This window comes from Pezoporus wallicus, unplaced genomic scaffold (assembly GCF_028554395.1).
Source record: "Pezoporus wallicus isolate ANWC-B61680 ecotype Strahan unplaced genomic scaffold, APGP_CSIRO_Pwel_v1 contig_5552, whole genome shotgun sequence".
Taxonomy (NCBI): domain Eukaryota; kingdom Metazoa; phylum Chordata; class Aves; order Psittaciformes; family Psittacidae; genus Pezoporus; species Pezoporus wallicus.
Genome location: NW_026640754.1, coordinates 3,464,493 through 3,485,205, shown reverse-complemented (window position 1 = coordinate 3,485,205; position 20,713 = coordinate 3,464,493). Strand labels below are relative to the sequence as shown.

At 41.1% G+C, this 20,713-nt stretch overlaps 1 protein-coding gene and 1 long non-coding RNA gene across 8 annotated transcripts in view; one reads left to right on the top strand and one right to left on the bottom strand.

Moving 5' to 3' along the window:
• Window positions 1-5,585, bottom strand: part of FAT1 (FAT atypical cadherin 1) — a 108,174-nt gene extending 102,589 nt beyond the window's left edge. For 5 of the 7 annotated variants that reach the window (XM_057420396.1, XM_057420397.1, XM_057420400.1 and 2 more), the window contains exon 1: window positions 5,439-5,584. In XM_057420396.1, the coding sequence (XP_057276379.1) occupies window positions 5,439-5,492 (54 nt within the window). In that variant the 5' untranslated portion in view covers window positions 5,493-5,584. Of the gene's footprint in view, window positions 1-3,553; window positions 3,665-5,438 lie in introns of those variants that run through there. The other 2 variants (XR_008973627.1, XM_057420399.1) reach the window with 2 other exon arrangements.
• Window positions 5,046-20,713, top strand: part of LOC130605155 (uncharacterized) — a 35,813-nt gene continuing 20,145 nt past the window's right edge. Inside the window, exon 1 of the long non-coding RNA XR_008973628.1 lies at window positions 5,046-5,221. This is a non-coding gene — a long non-coding RNA (uncharacterized LOC130605155). The remainder of the gene's footprint in view (window positions 5,222-20,713) is intronic.

The following is a 20,713-nucleotide window of genomic DNA, read 5'->3' as shown; positions in this document are numbered from 1 at the left end:
GCAGGAATGTCTCACACCAGACCATGTCACCCAAGGCGCTGTCCAACCTGGCCTTGAACACTACCAGGGATGTGGCATCTACCATGCCTTTGGGCAACTTGTTCCAGGGCCTCACCACCTTCACAGTAAAGAACTTCTTCCTTATATCTAACCTGAACTTCCCCTGTTTAAGTTTAAACCCATTACTCCTTGTCCCATCAATACTTTTTCCATTCTGTCATAATTTACAGAGCTACTGGAAACAAAAAATAAAAAAAAAAGTTGACCCAAGATTACCCAAAAGTCAACATACTATAGCTGAAGTATTAAACAATGCCAGTAGTAAAGACAGTTAACTACTAAGGGAAAGTATGAAAGTTTTAAGATAAAGTGAGAATGTGTTAGATATAAACTCAGCTCATTATAGTGAGCCAGAATGACTCAAAATTTCAGAAACGTTTTAGTCAAAGGCTACACTTCGAACTCCTAAATTTTTTATTATCTTTGGAATAGGACCAGTTTAGGATTTTCTGCATCCATTTAACACATAAGGCAACTGTTTGCTTAGCAAAACATCACAGCCCTAGGTTTACAAGCAGTGCACACCACATTTACTCTGAAAAACTCCTTTAAAGTAAACTTTGATTTCTTATCTGGAAATTATTATTCAGATAATTTTTATTTATATGCATACCCTGGAAATTTTTATTTATATGCATATTAAGTTCTGGAATACACAAGACAGTTTTACTACTTTGTTACAATATTAACAAAATTATGAACACATTAACATAATTTGTATATGGGGGGAAAACCTAACAGAACTTGGAAATAAGAACTATCGTGACATTCAAAGTTTACAAAGCAAAATTTTGGAGCTATCAGACCTCAATCTGGTAATTTACAAATGAAGATGACCTGGATAAGATAGCAGTAATGTAAAAGACTGTCTCTCTCAGTAGTACATTTAGAGTGCCTAGGCTTCAAAGTTTGAGACTTGAAATTTTCAAGCATAGACAATTTAGTACATAGCAATCTCAATGCCAAACAAGACAACAACAAAACCCAGCCAAACAAGCTTATCTTCTACACAATATATCAAAAGAGAGCAAATTTACTCTCCCAGAAATCAGAGCTAGAAAAAGAACCTATATCAGGCCACATGGCCCAAGCTGCGATGAGTTTTAGTCCCACTGCTATCCCTTTTCTACACATAAGATAAGCTACATCATTTACATTATCAGAATAAGACTCTGTGATCATGGCCTGTTACACTGCTCTAGGGACATATCAGACTATTTTGAGCATTGAAAGAGGTTCTTTAATGCTGTTTCTACATTGCTTGTCTACTGAAATCTTTAATAAATGTACTGGGGGTTTCACCCCATACGGGCACCAGCTTCTTTGACTTGTAATGTTAAGTTTGCAAGACTAAAATGCCTCCACCAATCAAAACATCACCTATTTACTGTAAAAGTCAGTTTTGATCAGCATACACTATTGATGCCATTTGACACAAATGTACCATGAAGAGTTATTATTGCGGTAACTAAACTGTCATACCAGGGTTCCTATTGTAGAAGGCTATGAGAGATCATGGGGCTTTGTAGGCTGTACTAACTGTAGTTACACATACTCTCTCAGTTATTGAAAAGCAATTATTTATGCAGTCTGACTGGGAAAAAAAAAAACCAACAGATATAGCTGTTTCAGGATGCTAAAGTTTCCAAACAAAAACCTCAACAGTGTCATTTTCTTTCCTGTGAGGGAGGGAGTACATCCAACTATTTTGGCATTTAGAACATTAACACATGATGAAAGTGTACCACAACATTACTTCAGTAAAGCTGGTAAGTTATCAAACAAAATTGTACATTGCCATAGATATTAACCTAACAGTTTCAACTTGTGACTAAAGCCTAGTAAATTTTATGCTTGTATTCTCCACATTATGCATTAATCTCATGGATACGTTTGATTTATGCTTTCGAGACCTTTGCTGTTAAGAGCAAAAATGCAGCCACTGTACTCAACATGCATGCAAAGATTCTGAATCCACAGTGAAACAGTTTCACACAGAGAACTACTATTTATCTGTATGGCAGTTACTTACTAGTGTATCTCATTCTGAACTCAACAGTTGTGCAAAGAAAAGCAGACCTTCAATCTTTGTTAGGAAAGCATTTGACTGAAATTTGGCATAGCACTTTAAAGTTTGTCAAGACAAAAGTAGTAGTTTCACTGAGCTTGAACTCAGCTTTAAACTTAAAAACAAAAACAATACACACCCCCCCCAATTAAATATTTGAGGGTTTAAGAGAATTCTGTATTGGCCTACTTGCACTCATATCAGTGATAACTTAGACATGAAAAGTTCTTTCACATACTAAATTATAAAACCCAGGAGATTATCCTACTACTGGGACGACTGCTAAAGCTCACCTTCCAGACGTCTAAAAATGAAACTTTAGAGTCCCACAGAGAATAAACTCAAAAAAACAAATAGCTTTCAGCGCTCAAGCAAAGCGTTTTACTCACTAAACAGCTGAATATTTCAACAGTTTGACAAGTAAATAGGAAATACGCATCTACACAGCATTCTTTTCTTCCACAGAAAGCAGAGGTGGTAAAAAAATACGGGCAATATTTCCCATTCAACTGCTTATGAACAACTTGCATGCAAGTGTTTAAAGCTCAAGAAAACCTGACTCTAGAAGGCAGCATTTTTTAAGTTATTAATGCGTTTCCCCTTCCCCCACCCCCCCCCCCCCCCCCCGAAAAAAAAAAAAAAGCAAGTTTACAACGGTGGGAAGATTAGCAGTAAGACACACCGCCGCTCACTGACACCAGGAGGTTGAAAAGCGCACCTTTCAAACAAAGCTTTGTTTTCTTTCAACTACCGTGAAGAGAGAGAAAGCAAGCAAACACGGGAACCGGCAGATGCGCCCAGCCGGGATCTCCCGGAGAGCCGGAGCCGAAGGCGGACACTGCCTCTCACCTTTTGGAGGAAAGCGGCGAGGAACGCAACAAGGGACACGAAGTTAAAGTGCAGACAAAGGAAGAAAGTCACCCCAACATACTTTCTCACCGCGAATCGCCCCTGCCGGTTTAACAAGGAATTAAGCTTGCAACGGCACGTCAACCGCATCCGAAACACCTTGCCTCCGGAGGGGAAAAATCACCGCCACCCCTCTTCCTCGACGCAGCTCAGGAGCAACCTGCCGGCTCTCGGGAGAGCGTAGCCAACACTCCAGCCCCGCCGGCTGCCGCCAGCCACAAGCGGAGGAAAGGGGGGGGCAGCCGGGCGCCTGGGCCCGCGACGCCCGGCAGCCACCAGGGCCCGGCACCCTGGGCAGGCGGGGGCAAGGGGGGCGGGCGCCGCTCCGCAGCCCCTTCCGCCGGCCCCCGCAGCACGAGGAGCATGCACGGCCAGCGCCTCCGGGAGGCCTTGCCTCAGAGACGAAACTTTCCAAGGGGGCTCAAACCACCTCCTCCCCTCGCCAACAAAACTTCCCAACAACTCGCCCAGCTGTCCTGTCCCGTCCCCTCCTGCTGTGACTGCATCTCGCCGCACCTTTCTGCTTCTCACTACCTGCGGGATGGGGGCACGGGACGGGGCCAGCCCCGCACGGTACCCGCCGCGCCGCTCCCCCTTTCTTCCAGGGCCGCCAGCGTGCCTCGCCGCTGCCTCTCCGCCCCCTCGGGCCGCGGCGCCCTCCCAACCCCCCCCCCCACTGTATTCCTCCGCGGCGCTGTACTGCCGCTCCTCCGGAACTCGTTCCGCACCACTCCGCGGGCGAGGGCACTCCCGCACACACCCCACACCCCCCCCCGCCTCTCCACACATTCTCGGCCCGGCAGAAAGAGTACGGAGTGTGGAGAGGGGGTAACAGGGAGAGAGCGAACCACAGAGCAAACTGCTCTTCCCAGTGGCCTGGTGCCCACGGGGAACGCCAGCAGGGCCAGGGAGGACCCTCATCTCCGCCGCGCTTGCCCCGCTGCAGCCCGGCCGGGACGGCAGGGAAAGGGGTTCCGGTCCGGGGACACGGCGGCTTCGCGTGTGGCAAAGTTCTCCCTCGGAGAAACTACTCAGAAACTTTAAGAAAGCTACTGCCAGGGAACATCTTACGGGAATGGCGAAGGAGACCGTCAGAGCCCGCGGGAGCAGCCGGTCTTTGATTGTGGGGCTTTGGTATCCGAGGACTGGCAGGTATCCAGAACGAGCCCAGCCGCAGCCACTAGCGCCGATGGCAGCGAGGACCGCCCTTCGGCGGCCGCAGCGCCTCGGCAGCCGTTCCCCCCGTGCGGCGGGCTTGGCCTCGCCTCTCAGCTGCTGGCCCCGGGCTGGGTGAGACGCCGCTTCGCGGCCGTGCGGAGGGTGGTCTCTCAGTAGCGGCCAAAATTGACTGACGGCTACCGCGACTCCCAGCCGCCGACTTAAGGAGCAGCGCCGTGTCCCGGCGCCGAGAAAAGCGGCGGCGATGGGAGTGTGCGGGGGACTGGGGGCAGCCGGGGGATCGCGGCAGCCCACCCGCGTCCCGGGGAGGTGGTACAGGCTGCCTCGGGAGTGGAAGTAATGCTGAAGGATGCCTGTCAGCCCACCAGCCTTACGTTAAAAGACTAATACTCCGAAACAGTTCTCGGAGGATTCCCCGCTCATTAATAAAGTGATCACGCTTAATAACGATTAGACGTTTGCCTGGGGAATCCCGACTTAGCGGGCTCATGGTGAAGCCGGGCTGCGGGCGGGAGAAGCCAGCGGGGGTGCATTTACCCTGCATTAGCCCCGCCACGTCTTTTATTAGCCACATAAATAAAGCCAGCTGCATAGGGGGCCCTCCTATAGCCAAAGCCTCGCACGCCCGGGGCTGCAGATCAGAAGCAGCCGACCCCTTCAGAAAGCGCCGGCTTCCAGGCGCAACAGCTCTTGGCCAGGAGACTCTGGGGGCCGCCCAGGCAGTTCCCCTCCGCCCCTGCTTCCCCCCACCCGAGTCCGGACACCGGCCTCCCCGCGGCAGCGACAGGGCCGCAGTTCCGCAGCTGCCGGGCAGGGGGCGCCGCGCCACAACGTACGGGCAGCCGGGCACAGCGACGGCAACCAGCCCGGGCTCGGCAGAGCGAAGAGGAGCCGGCAGCCCGCGGCGCCGAGCCCGGCTCCGGCTGCAGGCGGCTGGATCCGGCAACCCGCGTGCCGCTCTCTCGATGAAGGTGGTGGTGGAGCGGGCGGTGCCCTCAGCCCCAGGTATGCACAGCTTTGGATAAAGTCGGTATGCCTATATATATTTATGTATATATATATATAAGCCTGCAGAATCATACATACACTACACAGTTATAAACTAGGGGTTGAAGCGAAGACCTCAGTATTTTCAATAGCTCAACAAACCAGAGCACCAAAACTCTCACTGGAATCATCTAAGCACCCTGATGATAATAAACTCATTATACAAAGAACTCACCAGACCAGCTGGACTCGGCGCTCTTCTCCCAAAGTCCGCTCCAGCTCTGTTCATCTCTGCACGCTTTCTACCACCCCTTTCTTTTTTGTCCGCTTGAGAAAAAGCGAGCAATGCTCAGGTGCCCACACACCTCTAGAGTCCGAACCCCGCAGCTCTGGCGCTCAGCGCGGCGCCCGGCCCCATCTCCACAGCGCGGCATGTTGGCTCAGACCCATCCGCTGCTCGAAACTTGAACGAGGGTGGGAAGGAAAAATAGGGAGGGGAAAAAAGGGGGGGGGGGGGGGGAGAGAGAGAAAAGAGAAAGGGCGAAAGAGGGGAAAAAAAAAAAGAAAAAAAAAAAGAAGGCGAAAGGCAGAGAGAGATGCAACTTTCTTAAGACATGTCCAGGCAAAGAACGGACAGAGTTGAAGAGTTACAGCAACGGAGAGAGTGAGTGGGTAAGCTGCGCCGGATCGCCGATCCCCTCCCTCTTCCTGGATTCCCCCGCCTCTCTCCCTCTCTTCTTCCCTCCCTCTTTCCCTGCGTCTTCTTTCTCACTCCGTCCGTCCCCCTCAGACCCTGCTCCCGGCAGCACCGCCTCCTCCCTTCTCACCGCTGAAGCGGAGCGCGGCGGCAGCAGCAGCAGGAGCGCGCACCCCTACACCGCCCGGGCTCTGCGCGAAGCCCCTGCCGCGCACCTGGGCGGCGGCCGGCCGGCCGCCCGCCCCCCCCCACAGGTGAGGCGAGGCCCCCCTCCGGCCTCGGTCCCCTGCCGAGGCTACTCTCCGCGGCCGCCACCGGTTTGCGACCCCGCTCTCTCTACCGCCGGCACTCGGCACGGCGAGACGCCGCTTCCTCTGCCGCACAGGTCCTCCTCGGCGGAGCACAGTCGCTAAAATAACGGGGTGACTCCAAGTAGGCTGAGCACGGCAATCCGCGCTCTCCCCCAGCTGCGTTAGCGCTTCAAGACCAGAACAGTTCTCTCCTCTCCCTCTTCTCTGCTGTCCTTTTAGGGTTTCCTTTTTTTTTTCCTTTTATTTCTTTTGTTTCTCATTTTTTTTTTCTTCTTTCTCTCCTCTTTCCCCTTTTTTCCTTTTTTTTTTCTTTACCCCTTTTATTTCCTTTTTTTTTTGTTTTTTTTTTCTTTTCATTTTCCCTTTTTTCTTCTCCTTTTCTTCTCCCTCTCCTTCATTTTCTTTTTTCTTCCTTACCTTTTTCTTTTCCTCCAGGGAATGGATACAAAATATAGGGGAGCTATATCTTTCAAGGCACAGCAAAGGGTTTCTACATGGCCTGCTCCGCCCGCCCCCCCCCCCCCCCCAAAAAAAAAAAAAAAAAGCAAAGTGGCAGCTCCTTCTCAAAAAATAGTAAATCATAACCAGGGAAGGCATATTTAAACTGGTTCTTTATTCAAACTAACCCCCAACAAATTGCTCCCCCTTGACAAAGACCAGGAGAGGTGTCACAGCTAAATGACCAGGGGTCAGCTAAAAGCAGGGCTGGGTAGGTCCTGAATGTGGGGGTTACAACATTTTGGGAAAGCTACAGAAACCATTTTAAAAGTTATTTATTTGAGAGAGATAGTGTAACACTAATTTTGTAAATCACTCCCAGATTCCCACAAGGTAAAGTATTAATTTGTAACATGATTTATACTTAAGGACCTTAAAGTCACGGCCTTCCTCCAGAAGTCAATTTGACTTCTGAAGACATTGGATCGTTATTTCCTATAAGATACACCACTAAAATCTATCAGCCATGTGAGCATGCAGTGTTCTCTGTTAAGAAGAGCAGATACAAGCTGCAGTATATAGATTCTAAGTACATTTCCAAACAGTGCATACAAGCCAATTCAGCCTGGGAATGATCACTTTGACTGAACCTGTATGGAAAGTTTAATGTCAAAATTTTCTGGCCTCATAGATTTCCACAACAGACACAGCTGATTGATTTACTTAGCATCTCAGAGTTACTTTTTGAAGACACTAAATGGAATTATACTAAGTACTTATCCAAATGCCACTGGGCCAAATGATCTTTCCTTCTGTGAACACAGCTTCAAAGTAGTCTTTATAAAGTAAACCACACTGAAAATAGCATTCCAGAAAAGAGCTAAAAGGGGAACACTTTAAAGGCATTATAGTTAAAGGCTATAAACAAGTGTAAACCACAGTTCTACGCAGTACAGTTGCAAATATTTCATAATTTTGGAGTATATAATTTGCTACCTTTCAGCTTCAAGGCCATATTATGGTTGATTGCTAAGTAACTAAAGGCCAGACCAGCAGATCGCTTAAACCTTTGTCTAAACTTTAATTCTCAGTGCTTGGAGAGGTACAGTGGTGGTCAATTGCAATAACCTCATGTACGAGGGTGGGAGCATCTCTCAAAAGTAGCTGGTAAAGATAACGAAAAAATCAGGGCTTTCTGGATTTCCTTCTATACACATGCTATGCTGACAGCAAGTACTTCAGATGAAGAAAAAAGGGATATGCCGTCACTTTCCAGTGGTGGGTAATGGTGCTTAGAACTTCAGATAAAGTGTTGGAGCCAAGATGTCCAGCCAAGTGTATTCATAAGTCTTCTTGATATATATAGTTTTACCTTCTAAACCAGGTTTCTAACATAATGAATAATATTGACAAAGTTACTCTGATAGTTACTGAATATTCCATGTTTATTTCATTTCTTCTCTGTCCTTTGATTTTTATTCTGGGACACAGTATCAATAATTGTTAAAATAATATGTTAAAATAATTGTTGACTGTCACATTTAAAGATTAATCTTCCCAGGGTATCTTTTTGATATCCTAAAGAAAATTCATGTATTCTGTTGCATTTTAACCTATAGGTAAGGTACAAAAGAGAATACTTGAAATCACACTTCAGTGCCTAGGGCACCATGCACTTCCCTGAAAGACTTCCAGTCTTAGAACCATTGTAACAAAATGTGTTTGGTGTTCCCTGTCATCTACTGACATGTCCTGGTCCTTATGAAACTGCCTAAACTGAAACGAGTTTTGGCTCAGCTGTCACTAAAAAAAGTAGTTCTCTGGATTAGACAGTTTAGTTTTGAGAGAAACATGGATCCTTCAAGTCTGGAATTATTTCCCAAAAACTGAAATAGAAATCTGGTATCAGACTACCAGCAAGCATTAATGTTAGAGAACTCTTGTCATAAAATAATAAAGACAACCAGAAATTATATTCTGACATAATAACAATCATCATTTCCCTGTGAGGCATTATGTCTCTCTAATGCGAGACGAATCTTCTCACTAATCTACCTCAAAACTAGCCTCATAGATCTCAACTCTTTTCCTCTGTATTTAACAAACAGGAGCTGATAGATCAACTGAGTAGGTCAATAGAGCGGAAGTAAATAATGAAGTCAAGTGTCCTCCAGAGAAATTTTCCTGCTGCCAGCCCCAGCAATACACAAATGCATATGGGGATTGATATCTCAAGTACTTTAGACGGACCTCTCAGCTCCCATTTTGGGGAAAAAATAAAAATAAAAAAAAATGAAAAGGTTAATTTCAAATTGTAGGGACTTCAGCTACAAAAAGCTTTCAAAGTTGAAATCGGCACTTTGAATTGGACTGGCTCAGAGATGGCAAAGGTGAGGATAATTATGGCTTGGTCTCTATGAGGATGAAACAGTGCAATTGCTACACCAAGTGCAGCTTCCAAAAAACACTTCTGAACACAATAGCAGCCAGTGACTCAGGGGCAATCAAGGGCCCATAAACACTGAACCTCTGTGGCAGAGGGCAAATGCATCTTCTCAGTAACGAGGTCAGGCGCAGTTTCAAGCAAGTTCTCCACCAGTTAAATATGAACTGATCTGATAGAGGTTTTAGAGTAAGAATAAAATTCTCTACAGTACAAAAAGCTAGCACAAAACCTGTGCCCTGTCTGAATCGTGGTTACACAGAGAGAAGGAGGTTGATAAGCAGAAGCTCTGCTCTGGCCATTCCACTCTTCCTCTCATGGCCCCAGTGTTTCAAGAAGAACTCCCCAGCATGTCAAATAGTTGTAGCCTTTGTAATGCAAAAAACCCCACCCAAACCAATTCCTGAAAACCTGATAATCATCCTCTCCCCAGCCTGTAGCCATGGATGTATACTCATTTACCACTATATTGTTTCCTCTTTTGTAAATGCAGACCTGGGGAGTAAAAAACAATTCTGCCTTTCTGGATGTTCTTGCCTACTCTCTGCAAACTTGGATTGAACCACAGCTCTCCGCTTCTCTCTTCCCCTGCCCCCTTTTTTTAGAGGGGAAAAGGTGGCAATTTGTATGAGAAACATATTTGAGAGAGTGCTGGCATTTTTCTACCTAAACCAAACTGCTGTAAACCCCCTGAAAATCTTTAGAATTGCCTTTGCATGTCTTTCTTCATCTGACAGAATTTGAGCAAGAATATTTAACTTTTTATAGTTTAATTATTTTTATTGACTTCTTTTTACCCTAGAGAATTCTTAATGCGTAAAATATCACCAACTATTTGATTGGGTACCCTTTCACAGTGTTCTTCAAGACTTTCAAGGCAGCAGTGTCAAAATAATAGTCATATATCAGCATTGGTATAATAAAATGCTAAACAATCTCAGTTTCTTGACAATCCATTGTGCACCCTGTGAACCTACAGAGGAGTTTACTGAGGTGACTGAATCATTAAACCTACAAGCTACAGCTATTTGTAGATATGTGTTAAATACACATATATGTAACAGTAAGGAAAACCTGCAGCAATTCTACAGAGGAGAAAAAAGGAAACACACTTAAAGGACGTTCTTGTGTTTCTATAGTACGCTAGTTCTTCAGGTAATAATGGGAGGAGCAGGAATGACAAATATTCTCTAAACAAGAGTGAGTTAGGCAGCCTCATATTTACAAAATTTCAGTCCTGCAGATTACCTCTATGTATGTCAACTTTGAAGTATTTTGGCTTTGCTTCAGCAACAAGACACTTTTCCACATCACCAATCTATTTCAGACCGAGGGCTAGTCAAATAGATTACTTTAAGCCTACATAATAAAAAATAAAAAGACATAATTTAAGGTAAGTTTGCTTTTATGGCATTTATCCTATCCTATGCCATACTGGCAAGCTGGAACCAGTAGTACCATTGTGGACAGTACTGTTTTTTGATAAAAGGTCAAAATTAGGGTAATGGTTTGTGCTAGTGCATCCCAAACAAAAGTGAAACATCCTGGTTATTGTCAATATTCAGCAGGTTGGAATGATAATGGTATGACCATCTGCAGGGATTTTTGTCTTGTCTCTCTCAGCAAGGTAGGGTAAGTCTGCTCCTACATTATCTGTACTTATCCTCCTTCTTAGTGGTGCTTGGACTGCACTATCAAGTTCAAATCCACTGAGCCCAAGGCAGAAAGGCATCAGTTCACAGTCATGCCTATAATACGAGAAACTCTTTAAGTTAGATTTAAATAATTAAAGAACAATTAAAGTGTTTGACAAGATCAGAAAAGGGCTAGGCTATAATGATAATTAAGCTTTTTTTTTTTTTTTTTTTTTTTGAGTTGCATACGCTAGTATTTAGAATCGTCACAGAATCATATAATGGTTAGGGGTTGAAGGAACCTTGAAAATCATGTAGTTCCAACTCCCCTGCATGGGGGTGATGTTTTCCCTTTTCCATTCAGCAAAAACTTCACCAGACTGCCATGACCTCTCAAATATGATAGATAATGGCTTGGCAACTACATCCACCAGTTCCCTCAGTATTCGCAGATGTATCTTGTCAGGTCACATGGACTTGTGCACCAAACTTCCTTGGTTTTGAGTAGCTGGAATTAGTTGTCCAGGTTCCATTAACCTCCGAGCTGGTGTGAATTCACAGAAATAAAGTTTTAAGAACTCGGGACATTAGTGTTACAAAGGGCTGAATGAAATAAAAGAATGTTTGGTGTTACTGTGGTCTTCTTTATAGTAAGGTACTGGTCTTTTTGGTTCTAAAACTGGTCCTAAAGCTAGAATTAGGGTTTGAAGAACTGTAGAGAAAAGTAGAGATCCCCAGTGACAGTAGTACTCATAAAATAAAATATCAGGAATAAGTTTGGTCTCTGTGTAAGACATGGATTTGCCTAGTGCTAATGGATTGGTAAGCCAGTTTTAATTTAGTCTAGGATGATTAATATTGGAATTTAATACTGTGAATATCTTCAAAGTTCTTCAGGTCATAAAGAAGAAGGAAAGGCATAGGTGTCTACTGGGACTAAGTCATTATGCCCCTTTATTGTGGTCACTGGTCCTTTTATAAAGACAAGGTTTAGACCTACAGCTTATAAATCTATAGCATTAAAATATATATAGAATATTAGTCTAGAACTCAATTGACTTAAGTGTACTGAAGGGCTCAAAGAGATTTTAGTTGAGCTAGCATCTACAATGTCATAAGCTTCATGTTTCTTTAAGAGGTATCTCTTTTTCATCCAGCATTAATCTTAGGTTATGGTTTGGTTTAGAATTTGCAAATCCAAATTCAAAATCTAGACAGCTTCAGAATTTTGAAAATCTGATTGTTAGAAATGAAGCTGTTTTCCATTGTCACTAAACCACAATGTTTTAGTGTGTAGTATGGAATACTGTACCTAGTCCTTCCTCTGCAATTAGTCTAGACTTACAGCTAAGTTTAGGTCAAAATAAAGAATTGAGAACCCAATGCTTGTGTGCGTGCTGTAAAGCTCATAAAGGTTTAGTCTCCTATGTGTGTAAAGTATTACATCCTCTTTTACTGAGGCCTCAGAGCCATTAGGTTTCATTGAGATGAAGATCCCCGGTTTTCACCCATGGCTTTATCCCATTTTACTATTATTGGGATAATATCTGATTAAGCTTTGTTTACATGTATCCAGCTTCTGAAGTTCAGTGTATTTGGGAATATTATTTCATCCAATGGAAGAGAGGACTTTCATGACTAGACATTCCTATCCCACATGATGTCTTACCTGTAAACTGTATTGCTTGATCCAGAAAGAGTATATATGTGAAAAAGCCCTTTCTTTGCTTACAAGGTGTTCTTCTCTACACTGTTGATCAAAATCTAACTTAAATCAATGCAAAGAATCCAAGTTCAATGAGTGTCTATTTGATTTTGCATGTGCCTGAATACCTGAGTAACAAATAGAAGTGCTCGGGATGACAAGAATTTCCCTTTCCATTTAGCTGTCTAGTTCAAGCACAGTGTCATTGCAAGGAAATGAGTCTCTTCTTTAAGAAGAACTTGCTGGAAGGAACAGAGAGCTGATACGCAGCTATCCGCCAGGGATTATGGCAAAATAACTGGCCTCATGAGTACTGGGGGGCAGTTATTTACTTTTCAAAATATTACTCAGCTAGCTGAAATTCATCCAGTGAAACAGGAGCCTCTCTTGCAAAGGAGCAGTGTGCAACAAAAGTGTAATTTATTAATTATTTCTATTTGTTTCCTGTCTTAACTAGTCACTGTGAGTTTTTTTCCTGTTTATGAAGTCAAGTCTTCTTAAAAGTTAATAAAATCTACTTTTCCTATATTTGATAGTAATTTAGTATCTTTTTTGAGAGCTTGGTATAAGAGAAGGGTCTTGGTCTATCCACTCTACCCAACCTAGGTCTCCGTCACAATCATTGTCATGGTGTAGCACTTCTTTTCTTGTTTATGCAAATAAGTTTTGTTAAGAGAATTTCTGAAAAAAATCATTAATATATTTCAGCATAAAATTTGCCTACTATTCTCTATTCTCCCATGTGTTTGGTATTACTGAATAAGATTTGACAACCCGTTGTTTCTGTCACTCTTTTAGCACTTACAAAACTTGTATTTTGTTTTCATTCTAAACATAGAGAACACGACCTGCTGCCTTCTTTGCTCCTTCCCACCAAAGTTATTTATTTTAAATAATTAAATAAAAGCCTCACAGAGCATCCAAGATCAGTAAGACACGCTATCCTCCATAATAAATCTATGTCATATTTAAGCTCTAAGCTCTATACTATCTCTAGTACTCTATACCATCTTTAGTACTGTTATGACACATCAGATAGGGTTATTACTATGTAAATTAGCCAAATAATGAACACTGTGGAAGTGTTCATTCAGACCAATATTGTATCACTCTGAATGTGTGGAAAAAATTCTCTCACATAAATGGGATCACATAAAGGTCAATGTCTGTGAAATAAAACATACATCAAAATAAGATCTAAGTAAGAATCAATATCAGTATATCCTCTTTTCACATCATAAGCATATATAATGTCAGTCACAAGAAATATATTGTGTCCTTTTCTGTTTGTAATTGCAACATCATTGCTTACCTACAGTAAATTATAGAGTATGCCTTAAAACATGAATTGCCCTTAAAATAAAATTCTACTATTATTATTTGATATTGACAATCCTAATAAAGCTAGTGTCTCAGAAGCTGAAGCTGTATAATAAAACTTCTAAGCCACCTAGCCTCAACTCCTAAGTAGTTTCTTTAAGTTCATAAAGGCTTACCCTTGCTTTAGTTCAAACTAAGTAGACATATCTGCCATGAAGGTCTTACACAGGGATGATTAAAAATAAATTAGATTGGTGAGCTAGACTGGGTAGAGTTCAATAGATGATGCATGAGAGAGAAAGAAGGAAATGTTTTTGCTTTCAGAAAAGATACTATGTGAGCTACAGAGGTGACATTCAGTTAATATATTCAAACATACTGTCATACCAATCAATTTTTGCACGTTTCAGGCACATTTTTCCACTAGCCAATGTAGTTAGAATTATTTGTGCCTTGAAAGCAGATGTACCCAGTAAAAAAATGCTGGTGCCATCTTTTATAGCATCTTGGTGCCAGCTATATATATCTTGCACAGAGGGAACTTTTCAGACCTATGGGTGGAACTTCAGATTGAACATTGTTCTATTGAGTCAAAGACCAAAGAGACCCATTCCATTCTGAATAAATCACAGTGCTGTCCAAAAACTGGAATAGAGTATTTCAACATGTATTCTATCCAAAACAAACTGATTAATACCCACAGAAAAGAACAAGAGCAGTCTAGTAAAAGCAAACAATGAAGAAAAACATTGCTTTAAATTTGACATTTGGTATTTCCAAGGCCTTGTATCAAATGAAATAATTTTGAAGAAAAATCATACCTAATCCTGCTTTTCCTTTGTTCCATTTTATTCATATTTTCTGTCTTCTCTTCCCCTCCACTCTTTCCCTTTTTAACAAGTTTTAAGGATATTTCTACTAATGCTGTCTCACAACTTTTCTCTGTACTTACTATCCCATGACTGTAATAGGAATCATAATCTGACTACACAATGGAAGGCTGGCTTTGATGATAGCTCCTTCTCTGCTCTCAAGATATTGACTTTTCTCTCTACTCAGTTTTCTCTCCTGTTACTGTTACCAGCATAAGTGTTCAAGAATGGGGCACTCCACTGAACCTTCACTTGAACTTTTGCTAAAAATCTACCCAAAACCAGCAGAATATCTTGTCTAGTGTTTCCTTACTAAATAAGCATAAATAAGAGGCCTTTCTGTTTCAGGTCTCGGTTTTGAAGCTTTCTTCCCACAAATGCAGTGAATCCAGATTATTTATTAACCATTTGTCTGCTGTAAAGCCCATCATTCCCTTTTTTTATATTTGGTATTATCAAGACACTATTCAAATGAAACAATCCTAAGGAAAGGATGTGTTGAGCTAGAAATATTTTTACACTAGCATTTTAAAATTAGTGACCCAAAGAAAACCAGATAAAATAAATGCAATACTTTATCACCTGTACTTTCTTGTCAGAATTGAAGTATGTCACAGAATCAAAGCAATTGAATGATTGTATCTCATGAAGTCACTACCATAACTCTCTCATAATCCTTTGCAAAAAAGAAAGTGAAATGCAGACTGAAAAAGACTTTCTGCTTTCACAGAAATGGAATAAGTTTGTATGTTCAGTAAGTAACTATGTTTGAGCTAGCAGGAGATAAGTCTTTTACTCAACTACTTGAAATATTCTGGCTATCTCCTTATTTCATTACTGGGGTCAGCAGACAGAAACTACATTATGTGAAATTGTGTATTGCTGTATACAAGTCTTCTTGTCTTCCTTGATTTAAATAGTCAAATATATTGTTAAATTAAGTGCTTAGTCTGTATGATGACAAGGAATGTTAAACTATCTAAAGTGTAAAAAGGACCTATTAACATGATTTTGTTTAGTTCTGGCCTTTCTGATGAAAATGGGTGGTTTTTACAGGTAGACTCATTGAAAAAAGAGACTACATAATTAAATTGCAGTGGCTATAACAGAGCACTAGTTGGTTGTGTTATGTTAACTGTATTTGTAAAACATGTCTGAAGATTTTGTCCTTTTTTAAATATTTGGCAACACTGCCTGCTGCCTTCACTTCCAATTTTTTATTTTTTTTCCCCAGGGTTTCTTCACACACAGTGTATTTCTTCTTTCGTACTTACTACAATTGTGCTCTAATTGCAAAGATCACTGCACAGAAGAATAAAAGCTCTTACCATGAAAGAGTTTTCTGCATTTTGATGAAATATCAAATATAAAAGTTAAATTGCCTGTATCTTACCAAGCATCATAGGGTACTTTAGAGTTTAGTGGAAATAAATAATTACAGAGTAAAAAGGCTATCTATCTGAGATGATGGATGCTCAGAGGAGTGAGAATAGGTTTTTCACTGCCAGGTCACTGGCTTGAAGCTGACACATTTTAGTGGAGACTGAATGTAGTTACCTTCCAGTAGCTCATCACTGGCTGTAAGAAATTTGTGAATTAATCTAGTTCTGTGTAGAAGTTTAAGATGTTTAGGTTGCAGATAAAGATGCTATGCACACAAAGTTTCAGAAGATAAAAAGGGATACTTCTAGAGACTTTATAATAAGATAAATGCAGATAAGTGTGTAATAGCAATACAGTGAATCATGTGCTGCCGTACCTTCGTGTTTGATCTGTGCATCAAGGATTTGAGTTTCTCAGAATATTCACACCTTACTGCAGAAAATAATTACTCTTTTGAAAAGATGCCTGGTGAAACATAAGGAGCAATTCTGTAACTAATAGTGAGCAAAACTGCTTCCATAAGCAAAATCCAGTGTGAAAAACTGTTGCAGAATTGGACCCTTAGCAAAATTCAAGATAAAAAAATGTTTACCATAATCTTAAACTGCAGAAAAACCCATACTGATTTTTGATTAAAGTAAATTCATTAAAAATTACGCACACAACCCCAAGGAAAACTTTTCCACTATTTATTTGTTAAGAAGACACGTTTCAGATTTCCAGTTATGAATTAGGCAGTTATTAAAAAGGAACACAGTTAGCCAATGGCTATCTATCTTTGTTTAACGGTTTTGGTTTTTTTTTCCTCTAGTTAAGATTTTGAAATATTTCCTCAAGCTTGTCTGTGTAATATGGTTTAGTCTAAGTGAGACCCTCATAGTTTATTTATGTGTGCATTTCATTCTACTATTAAATAAACACTTTGTTTGGCTTAATACCATATCAATACCATGATGACCCTTTCACTAGTTAGTATATATTCTGAAACAGTCACAACACTAGAAGGACACACACCCCCTCCCCCAATCTACAGAAAATTAAAGGTTTACTTTTTTCACCTTTTATTTAAATGCACTTGGTTTCTTTGTCAAATTCACAATATATGTTAATGTTGCCTTTCTGTTCAATGGCATGTCATGATTTCTACCCAACAAAGACACAGTAGTTTAAAGTGTATTATTGTTGCTATTATCAAATATTGCTATAAATAGAGCATAGATTTTCTGCTAATGCTTTCAGGGATGATTGTTTCTGGATTCTGTGTGCATGATAAAAAAAAATTATGTTCCCAAGACTTTAAATATTTGTGTGTATAGGCAAAATAAACAAATACAAACTGGTGACAAGAAGTATTCAGAAGCAGTGAGACAGACTGTTCTGGTCAGCTGGAGAGGACAAAGTATCATTGGCAGTAAACTAACTGTTGTCAGGTTTACTGTAAACAAAGGAGACTTTTGTGGTTGGTTCAGAAGAACTTTAGTTATTTTGAAAACATTTATGGGAGAGACTGACACTGTAGGCCAGTGAGTCCAAATAAATCAAGATGTTTACTAGATATTTTAATAATTGAAGAATTTATGTCCTGAAGCTACTTATTTGAAGAATGTCAAGGGATGGCTGTCCTTTGGAATAGTCTTCAACGTGTTGTGCTGCTTTGTATGTTTCCAGATGGCTATATGAGAATGTTTGTAAGAATAACAACATGTTAAATAGAATTTGCAAATGATCATCTATCCGAAGGTGCTAAAAGAGTATTTCTCCATGGTTTCCTCCATGTTTCTGTCATCAAGGTGTAGAAATGACTTATGATAGATGAACTCAGAGGAAGAAAACGTTAGAGTGCTAGTGAGGTAAGCTTTGGAAATATTAGGACACAAATGGTTTTGTTCATGCTAGGCGACATGCAGGTAACAAGGACAAGGATTCATTGCAATCGCTGTGATATTCAAGTGGCTCCACAAGAAAAGCAGTTGTTCGTAAGGATTAACTGGTCCATCTGGATACATCTGTTGGTTAAGGAGTGATACTTCATTCTGTGTAAGCAGTTTTCATTTGGTTCTTTTAATCACATCCAGATTGATGTATTCTATCTGCTTTGACAAAATATTTTTTTTTGTATGACCAATAGGAACAAGGCCTTTTATTTATTGAGAAACCTGCTTCCTGCAGGTTTATTTAATTCTCTCTTGTAGCATTGTTTTTTTCTAAATCCACAGCCATGAAACACACTTTGTTGCCCTCAGAATTCAGAGGAAGCAACTCTCTGAGCATGTTACAGGACTCCTGTAGGAACATGTAAGATGGAAGAAAGTTACCTCAGCAAGGGAGGCTCACACTTTGGATATTTCCTTTATCTGACTGACACAGCAAGATTTAAGAACTTTTAAATTCATTGGCTGATTAGATAAAACCAGTGCAGTTCAGTACATACCACTGGACTCTTGGCGTTTTAGCTTCATTTCCTTTGCAGAAGAAAAGTGTGGCAATGCTATCCTTCTAGTATAATTTTAGTGTAGAACTGTCATATATCATTGTTCTATCTCAAAATCCAGTGCTGAGTCTATGCAACTACCATCTTACTTTATCATATCACCATTGTTTACTTCACAACTTCAATGTGTTTCTTTTTATAATAAAAATTTGAGTTTAGAAGATTTTAGTATATTCATTTCATACCTGCAGAAGAGAAACACAAAGGAGAGCTTTCATTAACATGCCCGAGTCCCATTTTCAAAATTACTTAGAAGCCAAAATCTCACCAAGTGCTATTGGTTATTCAAGAACCTAAGGGCCTTACTTTAAATTACCAGTTATGAAATACTGAGACATCAAAAATAGGTCAGTAAAGTCAGAACAACCATAATTAACATTTTATATGAGACAACATCAGAACAGACTGTAAGTTGCTATACCTTCTGGTGCTATACCTGATCCTGAACAGTAGAAACTGTGGTGACTACACCTAGTCTTAAAGCTGCTATGTAAGGGTGAACCTGGTGAATGACTTCAAATCAAGTGTTTTACTCTCAGGCCTTGGAAAAACGTATGATCGTCATTTAGGAAGGTAATGTGCTATTGCTGTGTAATAACATACAGACAGTTCCTGGTTTGGGGCTTAAGCCTTAATGGGTGACATCATTCGAAAAAAGCAAAGAATAGAGAGCAAAAAGCGACTCTAATCAGCCGTCTGAGGACCCATATCTCAAGATATGGCTACTCAAGACTTATTCCATATTAATTGCTGTGGAATATTTTATTTTGTAAAAATTTTCCTGAAATAAGAAAGAACATTTGCATGAAAAAAATCAAGCTTGCATATTGATAAAATTCAGCTGTACTGTAAAAGACCCTGAAGAGATTTATTAGATTTTTATTGACACAAATTTAGGGTAATAACAAATACTACTTATAGAATCATATAATCATAGAATGGTTAGGGTTGGAAAGGATCTTATCATCTAGTTCCAGCCCCCTGCCATAGGCAGGGACCCCTCACCCTAGACTGTGTCACCCAAGGCTCTGTTCAGCATGGCCTTGATGTAACTTTAAAAGGAAATACACAAAAGTAAACTAAACTGGGCTACCTCAGCAAACAAGCGCAATTTCCAATGTGTTACTTTCTAGTATGCTATTACCTAAGATGTAGGAATTGATGTCCAAATGTAAGTTGTGTGACAGAAAATGCAGTTAAATGCCTATAGGTGTTTCTAGAAGTGCCATAGTAAGTTAAGCACCTCATTTAAATAGTTAATGTGAATGGTGAGTTGCCACTGAACTCCTCTATCCACATCTGTAAGTGATATTATTCCCTAACCACATTTACAGATTGAAGGGATAATAGTAAAAATATTGCACTGAAATAATTCAGTGGTTCTTGTGAATCTGCAGACAGCCTGAAATTACTGTCTCTCCACAGTGTTAACTATTTAATCATTGGTCGAATGGTAGAAGAATGAAAGAGAGAATGATTTTATATGAAACTATGAAATTTATGACTGTTCTGTTAAATATCAAACACCACTTCTGCCTGAAAGAAATTCCCAAGATAAAGTGTTGGATGAGTGTTCATGAGAAATATCTCCATGTGCTTACTTTATATTAACATTCTTTCCTAGGCATTCCTGTTGTCACAGAATCACATACAGTCTCTGAGAGGTTGAATGGGACTTGAGATCATCTAGACTAACTACCCTGTCTAGGCAGGGTCAACTACAGCTGGTTTCCCAGGACTGCGCCCAGTTGTGCTTTGAATATCTACAAGGATGGACACACCATGACCTCTCTGGGCAACGTGTGCCAGTGACAATTCTCACAGTAAAAGTGTTTCGTACATTCAGAGGGAATTTCATGTGTTTTAATTTGTGTCCACTGCCTTTTGTCCTGTCACTGAGCACCACTGAGAGAATAAGGCTCCATCATCTTCTCTCCCTCTCATATGATAATTATACACATTGATAAGATCCCCCTAAGCTTTCTCTTCTCCAGGCAGAACAGTCCCAGCCCTCAGTCTTTTCTCACCTGAGGCATGTCCAGGTCATTAACTCGTGTTAAGCATCACTGGCCCCAGTGCCAGCCATTGGCATATACACTCTGGGCCTGGCCATGTGGTTGTTAACTGATAGTATACTTCTTCCCTAGGTGTCTTTGTTGTTCGCAGTCACAGCACAGAACACTGGGCTAGATAAACCCGTTATAGCCATTATGTTC